The sequence below is a fragment of the Misgurnus anguillicaudatus genome, chromosome 6 (assembly GCF_027580225.2).
Source record: "Misgurnus anguillicaudatus chromosome 6, ASM2758022v2, whole genome shotgun sequence".
Classification (NCBI taxonomy): Eukaryota; Metazoa; Chordata; class Actinopteri; order Cypriniformes; family Cobitidae; genus Misgurnus; species Misgurnus anguillicaudatus.
The window spans coordinates 3131867-3151299 of record NC_073342.2 but is presented as its reverse complement, the minus strand read 5'-3'; the positions used below and the strand labels follow the sequence as shown (position 1 = coordinate 3151299).

The following is a 19433-nucleotide window of genomic DNA, read 5'->3' as shown; positions in this document are numbered from 1 at the left end:
TTATTATTATATACATGAATGTAATATTACAAAGGCTTCATTTTGTACGCAAATGTTAGCATGTATTTTTTCTGTAACTTTTGTACGTTTATTTAGGATCGTTCTTATACTTTGTATGGAGAGAAGTGGCCAACAGCTGTCAGACTGAGGCTGCCGTTGGGCGAATGGGCTGCGCTTTCATCAGCAGTCTCCAGTCTCAGCATTGGCTCAATTCAGACTCCGAAAAACACACAAACATGTCCGTCTGGTGATCCGAGACGGCGCTCCGTTATGCGCGGTGTAGGATGATATGGGCTCGGCGGAGGATGTGACAGCTGTCCGCGAGCATCATGACCATTTTAACGGCGTCCGGGCTCTTTCTGGCCTTCTGCTCCATCGGACTCTTGACCATGGCCATCAGCACAGACTACTGGTACGAGACGGACGCACGGAAGCACCGAGACCGGTGCAAAAAATACGCCAGTAAAAGAAACGACCCGGGATACATTTACATCTCCAATCAAAACCTTCCTCTCCGGAGCGGACCGGAGCCCGGAGCTGCTCTGCGGGAATCCCCGCACTCCGCGCTCGTCCTGGAGTCGCGCTGCAGCCGCCACTATAATTCAACCACAACCGGCCTGTGGAGGAAATGCCATCGAGAAGGTTTCGATCTGGAAAATGAGGATCTGATTTTTAAAGGTGATCATGCTCATCATCAGTCAGGTTAAATGTCTTTCCTGAAGTTTTAGTTGATTTGATTTGTTTGGTCATCATGTATTAAGGTGGACGGAAGTATCGGTGCTGTCCAAGGTGCTGATCATTCATGTAAACAATAACAGTGATCATTGGAAAACACACATGCTAGTCACACACTATTTCAAAATGTGTTTAAAATATATGTGTTCACTGTATACTCACTAGAAATATATATCAGGGTGTCTCTTAAAAAGTTTGTTGTGTTAGGATCATTTAAAAGAATATATATTACTTACATAATTGCATTTGTTTGGCATAAACACAAGTGCAACAAATTATTTGATAGGTGCACACACTTTTTTCAGTTGTGTATATAGACATATATTTTAGCTCACATAAAACACGCTGTTTCTGCTTATCTCATGTTAATCTCAAGTAGTAGTATTACATCCTTCATATATCCAAAGAGTCTTTTAATGGTTTTATCAGATTTATGAAAGACAGATCAGCTCTACCAATTCTCTCAGAAGAAGCCTGAACTCCTGGAGGCGTACCGCGGGTGGCAAGCAACACACACAAAACATTACTTCACTATCTCTGGATAACTTATGATTCACTACAAGTTTGTGTTGTTTACATTATATGCACTTGCGCGCCGATTGCCAACAAAACACAAACATTCAATGCAGTTTTACTTACAGCCTGCAACTCATGACCCGGTTGGGACCCCCCATTTCAATGAAATCCAACTTTAAATAAACACACAAGTACAACTGCTGCTACACTGGATAAACAAACTATATCCATTGTTTACATAAGGGTTTGGGAGCTGCGCAAGTTTAAATTTCCCTCACAAACAACAACAACACACTTCCTTGGTGGCGTTAATTTCATGTCAGCTCTTGGTTGGCATGTGTGCGCTATTCCGGTTAAAGTGCCCATATAAGGACTTCCACTGTACTTCCTGCACTGAAATTCCCTATAAAGGGCCGTTCACATAATAACGATAACTATACCTATAAAAAAATATATAGTTTTGAAAATCGTTTTATATTGAAGACAAAAGCGGAGTTCACACCATATCTATAATGATAAAGATACAACAAACGATATCGCTGGGATCACTTTCTGAGCGATTTTTCCCCACCTGATGAATGATAAACCATTGACAGCCAATCAAATCTATTTAAACTTCAAGTGCACGCGCACTTGAAATGATGGTGGAAAAGCTCTTTAGACTCTCTTCACTGTTTAGACTTACGCGAAACGCAGCGTGTTGAGGACATCTGCATGGTTACCTGCTGTGTAAATGCAACAAGAACAGCATATTTACATATTCAGTGATATGTAAACAATTGCAACAGTTTTTATTACAAGAAATAGGCAATATTGGTTAATGCCATTAAAGGCCTCACGTGCCTCGCGCGTGAGCGATTTATAATGTGGACAGCCCTTAAATGAAATAAAGCAAGATTGTTACATATGAATCAGTCATGTTCAAAAAAAACTTTCTAAAACTTGTACGAATCCTGGCGAAGTGCATTCGGCACAGAAATTTTTTGTCAGACGTCCAACTCTTAAACAGTGTTAATATGTCAGAATGCATGAAACAGCTTTAAATCCCCCCCATTTAATATTTTTCAACAATTTAGAGCTTTAAAAATTCCATCTGTAGTCAATTACAGTTTACATTAACATTATTTAGATGTTTTGTAAGTAACAACAACAGCAACTAATTCAGACAAAAACATTTTACAGACTCTTTTATCAGTTTGTGTGACACTGGGTATCATGTATAGACCGTTTCATCGGACGCACGTGTGCTGACGCGATACACGTCTGGATACGAACTTTACTTCCGGTTTCGTTTTTTTAATGGTCTTACTACAGTGTAGTTGCTAAACTGATCTCTTGAACAAATGCCTCGTCGAAAATAACAAATGTTTTCCTAGGTAATCTATGTGTTGTTTTATTTTGCTTGTTATACAAATAAACTACGTTTAAAGAACTTTATTGTTATTTATTCTTAGCGGAGTTTACCGGAAGTTACGTGATGACCACGACAGCCGCTTGTTTATGTTGTTACTGCTGAAACCGTCTATATATGGCAATACTAGTTGTTCTGCAAATTATTTGTCACACGAAACTACGCACCTATAGTCATGTAATTTTTTGATTCTTTTTTGTGATACTGTCATAAATTTCTGCTTTTTCCGTGATTGTATGACGAATTGCAGTTTCTGTGTCATTGTCACATATTGGTTACTCAAATGTTTTGTCCGATTTTCTTACCATTGTCGCTTTGGTTTAGGGTTAGATTTACATAAAATGACATCCTTACCCAAACCCAACTCTAACCCTAATGCCAGGCGGCAATGGTTTGAAATGTAGAAAATATACAAAATAAAAATAAATCTGAAAAAAATTGTTAAAACTAATACTTAAAGTGACATCCTAACGCAAACACCAAATCTAACCCTAAATTGAAGCAAAAATGGTTTGAAAATAGGAAAAAGCAAGTTGAGTAACCAACTTTTCGATCACGAAAAAATTTGGAAATTCGTGACAGTATCACGAAAAAGAATCAAAAAATTACGTGACTACAGGTACATAATTATGTAAGACTGGGTAGAAATAAAAGGTACAAAGGCTGTGTACTGGGACAGTACCTTTTTTATAAAAGTCCCAATATGTAACATTTTGGTAGAGATATGTACCTTTCAGGTTCAAAAGTATACTTTTTGAAAAGTTACAGCCCCAGTGACATCTTTTGTACATTTTATTCTAAGACACTATAGAACTAGCATTGCCATATATTCATGATACCCAGTGTCACACAAACTGATAAAAAGAGTCTGTCAAATGCCCAAATGGAAATAAAACCTAAACATGTTAAATAATGTTGAAAACCAGATACTTGCTGGTTGAGGTCTCATAGGTAGAATGGAGAAAGTCATTTGCTCACCGGCCATTAAACACTGGTGTTATGTACCTGTACAGTTATACTGTACATCACCTTCAAATGTCCTACTAAAGACCTGCTTCTGGTTAAAATGACTGTCACTGATGTTGCTCGAGTTATAAGTCTTCTGTCAATGTCTGCAGGTTTGCTTCAGCGCTGCACGCTGGTGAAGTATTACTATTCCTCAGCCAGTATCCCACGAAATTTGCCTGTGAACATCACCAAGACTATACGACAAGACGAGTGGCATTCTCTGCGTGAGTTATCTTTATAATATGTCTAAATGACTGACACCATGTTTTATTTACTGCTTAAGTCATCTGAAGTGGAGTGTAACTAGAGGCTTCCTTATTTTAGCTCATTTAGCCTCCAATAAAAGTGAGGGAATCAAGGCTCCACCTGAAGCCCACAGGTTGCTTTGACAGAGCCGAAACAGACATGTTCGCATCTGAGTCAACACATTGTCCACTTTGGTTCTCTCTTACTCACCAAGCACCTCTTGTGCTGGATTTTAAAGTGCGGAGGTGGACTGAGGCTATGTCTATAAGGTTCTAGCAATGTTATGCCAAAACAGAGTACACCTGGTGTTCCTAGCTCTGTTTTGGTCAGCCCGCCCTTGGACCTACTATCTTTCATGGGGGTTTCCAATCTGGAGAGACCTTCTGTCTCGGGTGTGGAAGCTGTGGGTCTGGGCCAAGAGGCAAAAGACTTCTAAATTCTGGTCTCTTAAAAGAGTTCCCTCTTAACAGCGCGTCATTTCTACGTGGACCACAAGCGCTGTGATTGGTCCACCAGAACCCCTCCCGTCAGGTAAAAAAACTGCGTCATAGGTATTTCCGTTTGCGACGGTGAAAACAAAGATTGGCCAAGTTGAGGAGTGATTTAATTCAAACTGCAACAAAAGTCGCTGTTTATTTACTTCCATCATTGCTGATCTTTCCAAATCATACACAAGTTGATGTTTCTTCTTCGTTTGTGGGTTAACTTGCCAAGCTTCTTCTTTGACAGTCGCGCTGCTACTGTGGTTACACGCGTGGATACTGCCTCCCAGCGGTCTGCGCGTGTGTTTGCACGTCGACGCGACGACGAAAAAGTATAAATGAAAACCGAATCGGAACCTACGCCGTCGCGGCTACGCCGTAGGACCTACGCACGACTATAACGAGCCCTTTAGGGTCAGTCAATATCACAAGCAGTTATGTCTTTGCAAGGTTCAGCTGCAGATGATGATCTTTCATCCAGAGTGAAACAGTTGGATCGGCAGGCTGGAATGACAAGTGTGAGTAGTGTGTCATTTGCACAGCAGTGGTAGGAAAAGGCATGTTTCCGAATGAAAGAACCTAGGCATGTTATATATATGAAAAGAGCAGTGGTCCAAGCACTGAGCCTTGAGGTACCCTGGTATTAAGAAATTGGGGTTCAGAGACGCCACCTCTCCAGGATACTCTAAATTACCTGCCTGAGAGGTAAGACTAGGGCAGGAAAAGCCATGTTTCCAGAACCTAGGAATGTCATGTAAATGAAAAGAGCATTGGTCCAAGCACTGAGCCTTGAGGTACCCCGGTATTGAGACATTGGGGTTCAGAGACGTCACCTTTCCAGAATACTCTAAATTACCTGCCTGTACAAGACCCATCCACTTTTTTAGATGAATGATATTGGACCCACTCACTTTTTCTTGAATTTTGTGAATATGTCTGAGCGCCGTCAGTGAAATCCATTCCACTAAAGGAATGCCCTAAAAATTAAACACCAATCCAAGTTTTAGCTACAGCCTTGACTACAGCCACGCTGCTGCTTCCTCAAATCCATTCCACTTGCCTCATTTAGAGTCCATATAAATTAAACTCCATTTCCTGTTTTCAACATTTCACTTCTTTCACCTGCTGCACTCCTGGGTCATGACAGAACAAAGTAAGGCAAGTTTTTAGACTATAAAAGCAACTGTTTTATTAAAAGGCACCAGAATACAAGAAAATAGTATTTACTCCAGTAAATGTTTTGGAACACCCACATTTGTTTTGGCTTCCGATGCCCATGGGTAATGTAATGTTAAGGCATACAGTCATACACTATAATGGGTTATAATAGATTTTTTGTCTATTAAATACCTTAACGTTTAATGTTTTGTCCATTATGAACCATATACACTTCATAGTTTGATGGTTGAATCTAAACTAAATGTAAGCAAACTGAAAGGCAAATATAGTACATATTTCCCCCCAGACATAACTCTAAGCCAATACTGTATGACTTTCTTCTGTGGACATAAAAAAAAATTATTTGAAATTAAAGCAGCCTCAATATTCAAAATTTCTCATGCAAGCAATAAACAGGATTTTAACACAAAACAGTCATAATCTTCATGTCGAAATTTGAACTCACTTCTACAAACTGTATCTTAATGCATACTAAGTGCTACAAATTGTATATTTATGCTTGCATTGTGTTTGTTACACTAGCTACGAAATCTGTCTTGTGTTCATGCAGACTTGAAGCGGATGACAGCAGGTTTTATAGGCATGGCGGTCGCCATCATTCTTTTTGGCTGGATCATTGGTGTGCTGGGCTGCTGGAAACACAATGAGCTGATGGAGTATGTAGCTGGGCTGCTCTTCCTGATGGGAGGTGAGATGTGTTTATTTGTGTGCAGTTTTACAAATAACCAGTAGATGGCAGCTAATAACTGTGAAAAGAAAAAAATGGGTACCGCACACTACTCCTGTTAGGAATGCAGTTTGCATGCTGCAAACTCCACACGATAGTGTGAAATGTCAGAGGTTGAGGGTGGCCATTTTAGGCTAATATTGTTGCAGTCCTAAATTCACATCACTTAAGAATCAGTGACACTTAAATCAAAGGCTGGAACTACTCTAAAGGTATATAAGTTTTATACATATGGGACGAGAAAAAAATCCTTAGGTGAGTCTTTAGTCATAAAAGGAAGTCATCAAAGCTCAAAAATAAAATAAATGTGCACTGTAATTTATTTAATTTCTAATGGTGCCACTATTATTGCATGTTGTTTAAAGTTTTTTTGGGGAATTTCGATTTTACAGGAACCTGCTGCATCATTTCTCTGTGCACGTGTGTGGCCGGGATTAATTTTGAGCTCTCGCGGTACCCACGCTACCTGTACGGCCTTCCAGAGGACATCAGTCATGGGTACGGCTGGTCCATGTTTAGTGCATGGGGGGGTCTGGGTCTGACCCTGCTGGCTGGATTTCTGTGCACGCTAGCGCCCTCTCTGCACAGTCCACAGATTACAACCACCATACCCAAACCACGACAGGAGAATGGCATGGTGTGACACATACCACTAATATGCATAGAGATGTTAACACAAAAACTGTCATACAAGTGTCTTTACCGTGGCAGACTGGGCACACTGCAAGATAAAAAAAACAAGATTTACTAAATGGACTACAAGAGTTATAAGTATACTACATACAGCAAAGCAATCTAGAGTCTTGTTTCCAGTAAAAGATATCTATAAACATCTCAAATTTAAAAAGAAATATTTTAAGAGAATAATTCTTAAATATTCTTAAAACACAAAATGTCTTATTTCAAAATCTACTAGACATCTTCTGGGGTACACATCCCAGATAGCACACGTACGTCTGCAAGATGTCTGGTAAAGGTCTGGAGATCTGGAATACATCTGGTGTGTAAAAACGTCTTATAAAGGTCTTAGAAAGAGCTGCTTTACATACATTCTAAATCAAAAACGTCTTGCAGATGTCTTCAATATGTCTATATGACATCTTTTAGGGAATGTCTCAGAGACGTATTGCAGATGAGCAAACAATCTAAATAATACGTCTTGCAGATGTAAAAGCAGACATCAAATAGACGTCTTACACTGTAAAAAATCCAACTCGCAAAAAGTTTACACAACTATTTTTTATTAGTTAACTGGACAATAAAACAAAAAAAAGTTGACTTAACAAGTGGGAATAAGTTGGTTCAAAAATTGTTTAACCAACTTACATTTTACCGTTGACTGGATATACACATGCAAGTTTAAAAGCACACAAGTTGTTTTTGGTTGTTGGCGCATGCGCACTGTAGCCTATGTGGACGTTGCTGGAGCTCATGTGGATTGTGGAATAGCGCCAAACTTCATCGTTTAAAGTAAGTATATTTTTCTGTGTATTTGAAACTGAATTTAAGTAATGTAATGGCGCTGTGCAATCTTATTTTAAAGCAAGTTTTCATGAAATAACTAATCAAGGAGAAAATATGTTGGAATACCGGTTTTATATCTTGCAAATCTTAAACTTAATGTTTTCGAATCCTCGCTATATCCAACACAGTTATTGGAAATAATGTGCGATTCGTCTCATAGACTTAACTCAAAATGTAATTGTGTTGTTTTACATCATAAAAACGTCATGCAGCTCACGTGAATTGATAGCGCCTTGCACGAACACGACAAACGTAACGTTAGAAGTAAGTATCTTTATTCTGTGTGTTTTGAAACTGAAGTCGTGTTAAAGTAATGTAATGTCACTGGGCTAACTTTAACGTATTTTAAAGCAAGTTTGCATGAAAGAGCTAATCAAGGAGAAACTGTCGCAATCCCTGTTTTATATCTTGCAAATCTAACGTAATGTTTTTAAATCTTGGCTATATCCAACACAGTTATTGGAAATAATGTGCATACATTTAACTTGATGTTTATTGCATCACAGAAAACTCTGTTGGAGCTCACGTGGAATGGTGGCATTTTGAACGCCAGTAAAACGTGCAGCACGAGATCGCGACACTTCATCGTTTAAACAAAGTAAGTATCTTTATTCTGTGTGTTTTGAAACTGAAGTCGTGTTAAAGTAATGTAATGTCACTGGGCAAGCTTATTTTAAAGCAAGTTTGTATGAAAGAGCTAATCAATGAGAAAATATGTCACAATCCCGGTTTTATATCTTGCAAATCTAACGTAATGTTTTGAAATCTTGGCTATATCAACACAGTTATTGGAAATAACTTGCGATTTGTCATATAAACTTAACTTAAAATGTTTATTGCATCACAGAAAACTCTGTTGGAGCTCACGTGGAATGACAGCGCCATTTTGATCGTCAGTAAAACGTGCAGCACGAGATCGCGACAAACTTCATCGTTTAAAGTAAGTGTCTTTATTCTGTCTGTTTTGAAATTGAAGTCGTGTTAAAGTAATGTAATGTCACTGGGCAAGCTTATTTTAAAGCAAGTTTGTATGAAAGATCATCAAGGAGAAAATGTGTCACATTCCGGTTTTATATCTTGCAAATCTAACGTAATGTTTTTAAATCTTGGCTATATCCAACACAGTTATTGAAAATAATGTGCGATTTGTCACATAAACTTAGCTTAATGTTTATTGCATCACAGAAAACTCTGTTGGAGCTCACGTGGAATGGTGGCATTTTGATCTTCAGTAAAACGTGCAGCACGAGATCGCGACAAACTTTGTCGTTTAAAGTAGGTATCTTTTATTCTGTGTGTTTTGAAACTGAAGTCGTGTTAAAGAAATGTAATGTCACTGGGCAAGCTTATTTTAAAGTAAGTTTGTATGAAAGATCATCAAGGAGAAAATATGTCACTATCCCGGTTTTATATCTTGCAAATCTAACGTAATGTTTTTAAATCTTGGCTATATCTAACACAGTTATTAGAAATAATGTGCGATTTGTCACATAAACTTAGCTTAATGTTTATTGCATCACAGAAAACTCTGTTGGAGCTCACGTGGAATGATGGCATTTTGATCTTCAGTAAAACGTGCAGCACGAGTTTGCAACAAACTTCATCGTTTAAAGTAAGTATCTTTTTATTCTGTGTATTTTGAAACTGAAGTCGTGTTAAAGTAACATAATGTCACTGGGCAAGCTTATTTTAAAGCAAGTTTGTATGAAAGATCATCAAGGAGAAAATATGTCACAAAGATTTTTTTAAATAAAATCCAAGGCTTTCTGTCAGATCCACACATAAACAGCAATGACACTGCATCCTTTGAGGTCCAGAAGGGCACCAAAAGACATTGACAAAATGGTCAGCGCGACCACAGTGCCCAACATCAATACCATAAATCGATGAGAATACTTTATGTGCACAAAACAAAATAAAGACTTTATTCAACAATATCTAGTGATGGTGATTTCAGAATAACTGATTTATGAAGCTTTGATGTTTTATGAATCTTGTTTCAAATTAGTGGCCTTCACTAGATATTGTTGAAAGTCAGTGTTTTTTTTTTTTTTTTTTTTTTTTTTGCACACACGCATTATTCTGGTCACTTTATAATATTAATGTTGAACTACTGTAGTCACGCCGACCACTCCATCAACGTCCTCCGACATCCCGATAGACCTCAAAAGACTGAGCGCCACTGCTGCTTGGTGGATCTGGGGCCGGTTGCACCAGCTGTGTGTAAGTTACGACGTAAATGGGCACTAAGTTACAACTTGCGCACTACTAAATGTTTTTGCGTTGCACCATTAAACTTAGTTTAAACGTAACAATACGTTGTAACTAAATATTTATGGATGCCTCTGTCCATGAATAACGATTGGAATAAGATGTCAGCCAGATTAGATTACATCGATGAGCTCGTAATTAATTATGTAAAGCCGCAAGTTCGTCAATGAGTTTTCAAGAACTGTTTAATTTTCTGTGTATCCATCAATTAAAATAAGATTAAAAATTTCTTCCTGTTTATTTTCTTCTCCATGTGTGGGATATATATTTTCAATTAAAAGTGTAATGTTTTGAGTTCGATAACGTTTGCTTTAACGTCTTTTTTAACTTTCAGTTTAGGCGAGTCAAGAATGAGTTTGAAATTATGTACTGTTCAGACTATTTCCTGTTTACCCATTAGAAGGCTTGTGATTGGGTTAAGAAAAATAGACGTCATTCTATGCGACAATGCATTACTTTACGGAGAGCTTATGACCTACTAGCTACGTTCTGCCTTAAGAACAAATGGTGCAACCGAATAAAGTAAAGAGTTATAAACTAGCTAGTAGATACTAAGCCTCTAGTTTGGACTTTACATCTCAAAAATGTAAAAAATTACACACTGCACCTTTAAAGGGATACCGTAATAACTCAAAGACCAGGGCCTTTATTTACCCAAACTGCCGAAGGTAACAGGCTTTTATTTAAAGCAGGCATTATTAGAGACAGGCCTTTATTTCAAATTCCATCTGTTTGATAAATAATTGTTTTAAATTAGCCTTTAAATTAAAAGCGATAGCGTTCTAGTGGATAGAGATCATTCGTTTTTTTAACAGTATATTTATTCAAGGTTGTTGAAAAGTCCGTCAGTAGCACTAAATGAGACCCATCCAATGGAGCTACTGCCATCTATTGGCAGCTGTGCATTATGATGAACTTGAATGCATTTAGGAGATAACACAGCGCTCACATTATCTAAATCATGCCCCTGCGCGATCGTCCCCTCGCTTTCCTCATTAGAATGCATTTGTTTTGAGCAAAGCAGGAGGTAAAACACTCTCTTAACACTGGAACCCATCGTAATGTTAAGTCTGTGTTTTTTATTTAGTCATATGAAGCCCTCTCACATGCCTATGATATCGCATAGTTGATCTGTTGCGTGTGCACCATAGATATTTACTAGCCCTGCTGCGCGCATTAAAAGGTTTTAACAAAGGCAGATGAAGGTGAGTGCTCACGCAGTTGATGTCTCTCCTTTTAAAACGTGCTCTGGTGCGAATACGCTCTCACTGCGCGTAAGCTAAGCTTTGTTTATACTCGCGCTTTGGTCCGCAACGCAAGCCTCCGCGGATCGCGCGCGCGTCTCACCAAACAGACAAGGCGTATATAGTTGACATGCTAAGCTCTGACTTATTTCCCCCCAGCACTCATCTTCCCCGGGCTTAATTTGTGACCGGCCTTTATTTGTCCGCGATGACCACGCCCCCGGCCACTATCAGAGGCCCGGCGTTTATTTGAATAACAGCTTTTATTTGAGGAAATACGGTAGTTCACTCAAAAATGAAAATGTGACGTTTATCTGTTTACCCAAAGAAAAAAATGTCAGAAAATCTGAAAGATGCGAATTTGTTTCTTCAGCAGAACACAAATAATGATTTAACTCCAACCGTTGCAGTTTGTTAGTCCTACAATGCATTAAAATGGTAACAAAATCTATGAGAATGAAAAAACATGCAGACAAATCCAAACCCTGCAGCTCGTGATGACACCTTGAGGTCCTGGGACACAAAACAATCGGTTTGTGTGAAAAAAACGAACGGCATTTCATTTTATATAATTTATATCATTACCACTAAGTCCAACTGCTTTGAGCATCCGATGTGTGTGGAGTCTGAACATGCTCTTGTGCCGGAAGTGATCTCTCGCACTCATTGATGTAAACGCACTGCTCGGTTTTTCACACAAACTGATTTTTTCGTGTATTAGGACGTCAGTGTGTTGTCACAAGCCTGTTATACGACTAATAGACTGCAGAGTTAAAAATTATCATGCGTGTTCTACTGAACAAATAAAGTCACCTACATCATGGGTGAGCAAATAAACTTTTCATTTTTGGGTGAACTATCCTTTAAATTTGTGTTCTGAGGACAAGATCTTACGGGTTTGGGACGACATTAAAGGACTCTATAATGGCTGTATAGGTGCACAGGAACAATCCTTCATAAAATGCATTAAACTTTCATTTATAAAGACGTGAAACTCACCAAGTGGTCAGGGGTGTTCACTGATATGCTCACAAAAATCGCTGCAAAAGACGCATTCCAACAGCTGTTTTATCATTAGTTTTTGTATTACTCCGCACCGGGAGCCTTGTTTGTATTTTTGCAATTGGCAAAGGTGTATTATCGCCACCAACTGAACTGGACTGTCTATTATTTAAGCTCTCAGCGGAAGAATGGTAAAACAGCTGTTGGAAAGCATCCCCTGCAGCAATTTTTTTTGTGAGCACATCAGTGAACACCCCCGGCCACTCCGCGAGACCCACGTCCCCGCAAACAAAAGTTCAATGCATTTTAGAAAGGATTGTTCCAGTGGTCTTCTGACCATCCGATATAGACATTCATGGAACTTTCTTCTTTGTATTACATTGTAACACATCTTTGTATTGTGAGAGACACCAGATCTGAAGGAGACAGTGTTTGATTTTTGCAGACTTTTTTTATGGTTATGCAAAAAAATTGCAGGTACAAAAATCCTCAGTGAACACCGCTCAGTGTTTATCAGTCCAATATACACAATGATAAGAAACATGGAAACCATGTTGAAGTTAATGAGCTAACTATTGACTAAATGATGATTAAGCATTTTAAAAAAATTCATTGCAAGTAAAAGACATTAAATCTCTCAAGATTTCAGCAGAGGGCGTTTACAGAGGGCGCATTATCAGCTTCGCTTACTACTAACCATATTGACTGTATTTCTACTGAATTTCTTACAGACAATTAAAAGGGGTTTAGATGTAATTTTTTCCATCTTATTTTACATATAAACATAAACAAATATCTGCAAAGATCACCACTTGTGGCTCATTGGGAAACACTGTGTCCTCACATCAAGAAGGTCTTTTGTTCGTGTTCCTTCAGATCTGGTGTCTCTCACAATACAAAGATGTGTGAATTACAGATGCTACGTTGTCCAAAGGTGTGAACATGTGTTTTACTACATATGAATGGGTCTGTGGCTGTTTATTTATTTCTTAATAAACCTTGGACAAAGTATTTATCAATGTCTATATTGTTTATTCAGAAGAAATCGGAAAAAGTTAAAGGAATACTTCACCCAAAGATGAAAATGCAGTTATTTACTCTCATGTAGTAGCAAACCTGCATGAATTTATTTTGTTCTGATGAACATACATCATGTGGTGGACCCAATTCACTTTCATAGTAGGAAAAAGAATACTATTGAAGTAAATGGGGTCCACGATTGGTTTTGTTACAAACATTTCTCAAAATATCTTGTGTTATCAGATTAAAGAAAATAGTACAGGTTTGTAACAACATGAGAGTGAGGAAATTATGACAGAATTTACATTTTTGGGTGAAGTATCCCTTAAACTTTCATTTTGTTACCTCAGTGGATGTCTTTTAATGTACAACTTTTGTGACAATGACATCTTCTGGACATGATTTTGTTTAGTGGGCAAGGGTAGTAAATCTTTGCATTGTGAGCAAATAGATTTTTATTTGATTTTAGGATGATTTGAATGTAGCATTAATCAATATAATACTTTATAATTATGTTTAATGACAGGCTCACTGATAGTCATCATTCACTTGCATTCTGAAAAGGATAAATAATGCAATTAAATGTAAATTAGTATTAGTATAATAATATGCAAACTTTTAGTGTGTGCGTGCGTGCGTGATATTTAAAGTATGTTAGGTAGGTGTTTTGTTCCTACAATGTAGGTCAATTGGAACCAAAACTTTAAAATACAACATGATAGTTGATTATGTACATTGCATTTGCCTCCACATCTTAACCATATCCAAGATAAACAAATCTTCATAAACCATCCACACTAAACCTATAATATCTGGTTGTTTCATATAATTAGTTGTTTTTCAGAATAAAGTTATAAAACTGATATCAGCTGATAATGATGTATTTGTTGTTTCATTAGGACACATTGCCAATAGACAGACAGACCAGAGGGATAAAAATGGGAATTCTGGCGATAACTGAGGATGATGTCGCCTCTAGCGAATTGCCAACCTTTCAAAACTTTGCTATTGTTTTGGAGGAGGCAATTGTTCTGAAGGACATTCCAGACCTTCCATCTGCGGTTTCATACTTGTTTGGCCTTGTCTTTGCCTTGAATTTTCAATACCCCAAAGAACTGAAATATACTTTTGAAGTAATTGAGGTGGTGTTCATGGAAATGGGCACTCAGTGCTCTACGAGAGTACAGTCCTTAAAAACAAAACTCTTGCTGTGAAAGTTAAATTGTGTGAATTGACGTTGGAACAGAGTATGTTAAAATGTAAAACAGATTGTTGAATTGTTGTGAATTGTTTACCCATGTTCAGGTATGTTTTAAGACTGTTTAATAATGACATTGTGATGATTTTTTTTGTGTTAGGCACATTGACACTTTTGCTCTACAAGGGTATTATTGCTGAGAACTGTTAATTTAGTTGTGAGCATCTTTTGAATTAAACTAAGAAGATTTTAACATTAGGACATTAATATTAAATTTGTTGAAATGTAACTTTGAAGTCTTACAATGTCATTTTAATTGTTTTGTTTATTTGTATGCTTATTATTAATTTTCAGATTATTTATTGTAATTTTATTTGTATTTTAATTTGTGTTTGTACTTTTTTTTACAAATACTTTATACAAAAGTGTATTTTTGTTAGAAAAATTTTAATTTAATTTTACATTTCAAAAGGTGGACTGACCATCCAGTGTTGAACTGCAACGTTTACATGTTCATTGATGTTTTGATGTTTTAAGCATTCTAAGGAATAGAGTCAAAGCTTTTACATGTGAAAAATTTATCTTTAGTTTAAAAAAATTTTATCTTTAGTTTATCTTTAGTTTTTATGTTTTTAATTTGTATTATTGATTTTGACATTTTCCAGTATTTCTTTATTTTTATTATATTGACACTCATATTTTTTTCTGTTAGGAAGCATGACACTTATTTGACCTTGTTTGTATTTCTTTACAGAAAGTAAACAAAACTTGAAGCAAGCATTTGGTTTTATTTTACAAGACTGTGTAAATGCAAACTAGAACAGAACATTTGTCCATTTAACTCACAGGAAAAAGTTCACATAACATAATTTGAGTTGTGTCAAAAAAGGATTTAAGTCCAGTTAACTAACAAAACTGAGTTGGCTGAACGAATAGAAAACTTTCATTGAGTTGTTTCAAAAAGGAATTAAGTCCAGTTAACTAACAAAACTGAGTTGGCTGAACGAATAGAGAACTTTTATTGAGTTGTTTCAAAAAGGAATTAAGTCCAGTTAACTAACAAAACTGAGTTGGCTGAACAAATAGAGAACTTTTATTGAGTTGTTTCAAAAAGGAATTAAGTCCAGTTAACTAACAAAACTGAGTTGACTGAACAAATAGAGAACTTTTATTGAGTTGTGTCAAAAAGGAAATAAGTCCAGTTAACTAACAAAACTGAGTTGGCTGAACAAATAGAGAACTTTTTTTGAGTTGTGTCAAAAAGGAAATAAGTCCAGTTAACTAACAAAACAGAGTTGGCTGAACAAAAAGAGACCTTTGACTTAACTCAGTGATTCTAATTGAGTGAACAACTTTTTCAAAAGTTGAGTAAACTCAAAAATGCTGTGCAGCAAGTTGCCTCGAAATTTTGAGTTGAGTCAACTTTTTATTTTTTACAGTGTAGAGATGTTTGTGTGCTATCAGGGATAGCTGATATTTTTATTGGAAAATTGATTACGGTGCAATCGTTCTGTCATTATGTTTGTATATTTTTCTGTCTTACCGTCTCCAGCTTTTGCTCTCTGTCTCTCTTTCCTTCCCTTTCTGTGTCCAAAAGGATTTAAAGTGCAAATGTCTCAAAAAATGGCTCATTCAATAAACTGTTCTGTGTTTTGGATTTGCCTGCTGTATAGAAAAAAAACATAGCACAACTAAATACTGTACTTGTCTTTAGTGTCTTCCTGGATGTATTTTTTTGTTTGTTTGTTTTTACAATAAAACTGACATTTTCAACAGCACAAGTAAAGTAGAATTTTGAGCCAATATGTAAAATTATGTTATTTTTAAATAAAATACTACTTATTTATCTATGGGCTATTAATGTGAGACCGACTTCATTGTTTGAACTGATGAATTGCAGTGTTTTTGTGAGCGTTGATGTGTGGGTTTTTATTGCATAGATTTTTGGACTGGGTTATAAAACACCAAAAATACAACGTAATGAGACCACAGATGGAATGTGACTTTCTGCTGTTTGTGTCTTGAACTTTATGAAACTAAGTGAGCTGACGGTACTGAAATGTTATACTTTTTCAAAAATTTCTAAAACCAGTCAAAAAAGTTTGATAATATACAGTGCACTAAACTACATGGTGTTAAATGTGCATTACAAAACTCATTGGTATAGTTGAAAAAGCTTTACCATGAACAAGTGATAGAGACTCAGGGGTAGGCTCGTCAGGAAAGCCGGGTCGGTAAGGCCCGGTCTTGGTTAGTTTGGCAAAACACTTTTAGTTTGGCAAAACACTATTACTTAGTTAGTTCATGTAAAGCAGTTCAATATGTTTTATAACTTTCAAAAAGACCGGTAGCTGGTCACTGGCTTTACAGGAGAAACCATGCTGCAAACGAACTAGCATAGCTTTTAACGCTGCTAACAATATCTATATAGCCTACTGTCCACAAACATTAATAATATTTACATTACTATACATCGTTTAAAAGGTATAACTTACGGGTTTAGCATCAGTGTATGGTCTATGTTTTGAGATGCAGAATATAAACGTGACTCTTTACCTTTGTGTTGATATAACGATCACAAATCGAATTCAGTCTGTTTCAGATTTGTGAATAATCCATGAAAGTCCTATAAAATACATCCAATGACCATTTTTGTCCACAAATGCGTATAATCCATGAAATATATACATATAGTCTGTTGTTTACATCAGATTTCGCATGAACGTCTTGTAATAGAATATAATATACAATCTGAGGACTATTTACGTCGTAACAATGAGATTACACTTTAGGTTCCAGTAAACACATAAACATGCTTTAAAACTTTGTTTTTAAAGTAGGCGGGAGTATTATACATAATATCCAAATAGCGTTGCTATTTCCGTGAGACATGATGACAATGTAGGATATCAACGATGACAACAGTAAAGTATGGAGCGTTTTTGCGGAGTGACTGCTCTCTGTAGCTACCTGGTGGGTGGAGACCTGTGGGCGGGGAAATTCAAACGGAATGTGACGACAAGGCTAGTTACGTCACAACGGAGCTGATTTTGAAACCGTGCAATCTGAGACTCAAGGCAGAGGACATTCAGAAACCTGTATCTCACTCAAAACAGCATGAATGGATTTTTTCCAAGTTTATATGCGTGTGGAAGCACCAGAGACACAAATGAACACCCCAAAACCCAGAAAAAGTGAGTTTTTCATAATATGGGCACTTTAAGTTTGTACGGTTTGTTGCTTTTGAAACATTTGATAAAACTGAAATTTAAAATGAAAATGTAATTTCATAATTTTTTACAAAGATAAATTACAAAATATGTTTGCAGTTACATATTAACAAGCTCATAGTCATGTATATTTAATAAAAACAAGTGTAACACAAATAATTTATCTTGTTTTGTTGTGTTACTTTCGTCCCTGCAGGTGGGGTCGAAACTAACAATTCACTACTTGTGTTTAAAGTGAAGTTGTACTGAAGTTGTTTAAAATTTTTACAAAATTACACCTTGTATTGATAGACCACACTTGTGAGTTATTGACCACAGCAACAATTCATATCTATTATCGATATAAGTTTTTCTGAAAAATTGTAATTCGCCCCCGTTTTGAAAGTACAGATCATTGTAAAACTATTTTCCGGTAAAATAGCTTAAGAACTTTTTTATCATTGAAAATCAGTTTAGCCATAAATGAGAGTGATACAATAACTTACAGTTAACCAATTTTTCTTTATGTTTCATGTATTCTATTTGTACTGTATTTGTTGTCTTTAAGCTTTGTGAATCTTGTGTTTGAAAAGTCACTGTGTAAACAAAGGTCATATATCTTATTTTGATATTAAAAAATCCTCATTTTCCCATAAATCAAAACCACATCGACAAAGGAGTTCAAAGAATTTTACCCACATCCACTTTAAATGCACTGCAGATGAATATCCTCATCCAACCTCAAATTTTTCAAAGATAAATAGCTTTTTATCAAGAAATGTTTTGATTTCGCAGTCATGTATTTGTGTAAGTATAGGCTATGAATGAAAACTATTGATTCCAGAAGGTTAAGCACAGAAAATCTCTTGTGGTAAGCGTCTCAGAAACTAAGCCAGTTTTTATTGGCTCTTTGTAATGCTTCTGAGGTGAAAGTTTATTTATTTTGAGATTAAAAAAGGAAAAGTTCAGATGCAAAATCCTCTATGTGCATCTGACATGTTTTCTTGTAAATGAGCAGGTTCAATAATTTCACTTTTTCTCATGGCAATCTCAAACTATTTATGTTTATTTTAGCTGGGTAGGAACAGGATTTCTCATCTTACTGCACTAATCTCAAAAAAGAAAAATGGGACAAGAAGGTAAGCTGTCACTAGGGTGGTCCCTTTTCAAAAAGTTCACTTTTGTACCTAAAAGGTGAATATTGGTACCTTAGATGTACATATATGTACCACATTGTTAGCCTGGCTCCGCCCTCCTACAGCTTCTGCTTAATTTTCATTTCGCTTTAGTACAACGTCTGGGACTGCTCTGTAGAGTTTCGTTTTCTCCTGCAAAAATCTGCAGGACCAATCAGCGAACAGAGGGGGGTGGCTAAGAACGAAGACGTTGAGGTCGTGCGTCAGTTTGAGTTGTAGTTCAGTAATGGCAGCGGAGAAAGATGTCAGAAAATCTATTCGGTCCGTTGTTACAAAACTGCCGAATATACAGAAGTTAAAGCGGGAGCAAGAACCAGGTTTGCTAAGTTTTGTTTGTCTGATTATTCTTACTTGTTGTTTCCGGCCGGTTTCGGTGCATGATATACGTCATGACCAAACGTTAGCGATTGGTTATGGCAGATTCAGAGTGACTCTGGGCAGATCCAATAGTTTTAAACTTCAACA

The 19433-nt window shown here is 36.7% G+C and overlaps 1 protein-coding gene across 1 annotated transcript; it reads left to right on the top strand.

Moving 5' to 3' along the window:
* Positions 1-80: 80 nt before the first annotated feature.
* Positions 81-7242, top strand: tmem276a (transmembrane protein 276a). Its single transcript, XM_055193347.2, has 4 exons — positions 81-678; positions 3781-3894; positions 6128-6265; positions 6697-7242. Exons 1-4 carry the CDS (start codon positions 330-332, stop codon positions 6945-6947), a joined length of 852 nt encoding a protein of 283 aa, XP_055049322.1. The 5' UTR covers positions 81-329; the 3' UTR covers positions 6948-7242.
* The last annotated feature ends 12191 nt before the right edge of the window (positions 7243-19433 follow it).